We start from the raw sequence: 3,159 nt of genomic DNA, 5'->3' as shown, positions 1-3,159 counted from the left end.
CAATCCACAGTGATTTAACAGTTTTTACAGTAATTGTCTTAATGGGTGCATGCTTATTAGTATCTGGGATAAGCAATTTCATAAATGTGTCAAGTGCAGCAGCTGGTTGCTCGTCATTACACACCATGGACCAAGAAATATTATTCACATCAACATCACTGCAAAAAGTCAGCTCTTAAGAAAAAACAAGTAAAAAAAGCAATAAAATGGGGGAAATATTACTTAAAATAAACAAAATGATCTGACAACAGAACAGGAAAATTTTACTTGCCAAGATTTTTAAAACAAGTAAAAATATTTATTCTCAAAGAACACACAGTGCAGCCAGACTAAAAACAAGTCATTTGTCTGGTTACAAAGAAAAGATTTAGGAATCATTTTTCAATATGTAGGAAAATGTGCTTAAATTTAGCAAATGCTAGTGCCATCATCTTGAAATAAGGCTATATGTTTCGTAAATATATCTTAAAACCAGTACAGCTACACTAAAAACATGTACATATGTCTGGATACAAAGAAAAGATTTAAGAATTATTTTCTCAATATGTAGGAAAATGTGCTTAAATTTGCTATTGCAATCGTCTTGAAATAAGGCCATATACCCTGGAATCAAATATTGTGCTTAATAAATTAAGTAATCCTGACTAAGATAAATGTACTTGTACTACTACTAGAAATAAGATTGGCTTGCTTAAAGAAAGAATGTCTTTAAGAATTTATTTTCAATTCTTTATTGAGGACTCAGTATATCCAGAGGCTGCATATGGGCAGAACAAAGGATGCAAAAACAACAACAACAAAGGCCATTGGTGGTCAATGTGAAAATGAAAAGGCAAGACCTATGGCAAGATAACAAACGTAACAGTGCTTTAAACCTTATAATAAACAACAAACTCCCTGCCTATTTACTAAAGGTTATCGGATCGGCTGATACACACAGTTCTGTTATCTGGACCAGAATTGTGTTATTTTTTATTGTGCAACCCTAGTCAGTAATTAGCCTTTTATTTTTTAAGAATTCATGTCCTGGTCGTGGATGGGGTCCGAGAAGACTTCTGTCTACAGCACAGAGAGGAGTGTCGCAATGCACTTAGGATATGTGAGGTGAAAGGCGTAATAACACGCCATGAGATACTGGCGTGCATCTATGCTGGCATAGATGTTCTCTTTTGGGAAGGTCACCACAGGCATGGTTCCAAGATTGCAGTTGGTTTTGCAGACAATCACGACAGGGCTGAAGAGTGGTCTTGCCTGAAGAAAGGTGTTGGGGTCTTCTGCAGACTGACACAAACACAAAGAGAAAAACAAATATGACCACAAAAACAATTCACACTGCTTTTGTATGTTATGGTCAAGTAATATGAACATTCTAATACATGCACACATTTCTTACCTCAAGAATGTAACTTCTTCGTTGGAGCCTCAGGTGATGGGAACATGTCTGGTAAAGCCTCATCAAGGCAATTGAGTGCTTCACTGTTAAAAACGGAAATAGTCTCATTTGATTTACTCCAGCCAGTTATTTAAACAAACATTAATACTTTCATGGGATTCTCCATGATTAACTGAGCCAGTAATTACCTTTGTCCAGCAGCGGTGGCTTCATGACCTTTTTGAGCACTCCATAAAACTGTGTCTTGTTGTAAAAAGTCCCCCAGAGGGTCTTCAGTTCAGGTACGAAGCGGGAGTTCCCTCGATCGAGGTTCCGCCGGAGCTCATCCATAACCTGACACACACACACACAGACAGAGACAACGAGAGTCTTAACACTATCTAGCTGGAGGCGTAGGAAGCATTAGCCTGGTTACTACCAGACCGAATTCTCGGGAGCTCACTGTTTTACATTTGCCCAAAGTAGTTTACCCCCGTCCCTGCTATGGCTTCTCACATTTGCTTACATGATCCAGTTCTCTGAAGCAGGGATACGCTTGAAGTATTTTGGTAGGCCTGTCCTGTTCCTTAGTAGCATCAGAGTCGATGAAGGCCCGTCTTGCTTGGAATTCAAGGTCCAGGAGCAGGGAAACATCCTTCTGGTATGGTCTGGCCTTGGTTTTGTACATCTCCTGTAGAATTTTATAAGGTCTCGCCTGGTTCTGTTAACATTTAAAACCAATTAACATTTAAAAATGTAGACTGAAATTAAGACCAATGTTTCCGCTGGTACTACCACCCCAAACCTCTCATTCCACGGGAAACACTAAATACTAATTAGTCACTTTGTTTCTAGTCCCTCGTTTAGAGTCGTAGTAGAAGTTGTATTTATACGGGAACACTATCCACCATTTAAATGTGTGTACTTACCACCCAACCGTTCAACCTCTGGGGTGCTGCATCTAGATTGTGGGGATCTCTTCAAGATCAAAGTATCATCAGTGGTCATCTCCTGGCTGCTCTGAAAGCTAAGGCTTCGTGGCCTCTTTCTTCGTGGCCTCTTCCTTTTCAAAAGCTGCTTCTTCACAGATTTATGGAGGAGTAGGAGGAGGGAAAGGGGGTAGTAGTGGGGCTGAAATCACAGGTGCCAGAGGAGGTGCCTGGTCTACACAGGTCTGATTCTTGACCCTGCATAAGACATACATTTATTCATTGGTAAATCTAAAGGCAAAGAACACCACAATGTAACAACATAACCCTAACCCTAACAACACCAAACACCTACATCTTTAGATACATGTATTGTAATGATGGCCAGGAAATGCTTATTTGATAACAGGAATCACTGTCTGCATGGTTAGATTAAATGTCTCCCAAATGTCAAAATCGAACATTACCTCATTTTCACCATGAGTAAGTCTCCAAATGGTTCTCCTTCTGAAGAAGTGCTCTGGCCTGGGAAAGAGATCATGTAAATCCTCCTTAGAGAGGCTGGGAAGCATGTCTGCGCTTATATTAGCAGCTGAAAAATACATTTAACCACTTGGTAAATAGTTTAGTAATTAGCAACTAAAACATAGTTTATAGACGCAAAGTGTCAGGTTGATATAGGTTACGAGACATTAGCATACTGTCTTCCCTTTCCAGTTAATGCAGGAATGATTTACCAAGCTAGCTAATGTTAGCTAACAAAATTAGACTACCAGTATATCATTAATGTTGACGTTAATTACTTTAAACCAAAAGATAGTGCAAGCTAATGAAACTAACGTTAAAACCAGTTGCTCC

At 39.2% G+C, this 3,159-nt stretch overlaps 1 protein-coding gene across 2 annotated transcripts; it reads right to left on the bottom strand.

Moving 5' to 3' along the window:
- Window positions 1-217: 217 nt before the first annotated feature.
- LOC139367555 (uncharacterized) lies at window positions 218-2,427 on the bottom strand. 2 transcript variants are annotated; one of them, XM_071105803.1, is made up of 5 exons: window positions 2,302-2,427; window positions 1,899-2,063; window positions 1,582-1,726; window positions 1,394-1,476; window positions 218-1,281 (listed from the first exon to the last, which is right to left on the bottom strand). In XM_071105803.1, the coding sequence occupies exons 2-5, from the start codon at window positions 2,058-2,060 to the stop codon at window positions 1,060-1,062; spliced, it is 612 nt and encodes a 203-aa protein (XP_070961904.1). In that variant the 5' UTR covers window positions 2,061-2,063; window positions 2,302-2,427; the 3' UTR covers window positions 218-1,059. The 2 variants fall into 2 exon arrangements, with proteins under 2 accessions (XP_070961904.1, XP_070961902.1); XM_071105801.1 differs by having other exon boundaries at window positions 1,899-2,093; window positions 2,302-2,418.
- Window positions 2,428-3,159: the final 732 nt, after the last annotated feature.

This window comes from Oncorhynchus clarkii, chromosome 16 (assembly GCF_045791955.1).
Source record: "Oncorhynchus clarkii lewisi isolate Uvic-CL-2024 chromosome 16, UVic_Ocla_1.0, whole genome shotgun sequence".
Lineage (NCBI taxonomy): Eukaryota > Metazoa > Chordata > Actinopteri > Salmoniformes > Salmonidae > Oncorhynchus > Oncorhynchus clarkii.
This window is presented reverse-complemented; position numbering and strand designations above follow the sequence as displayed.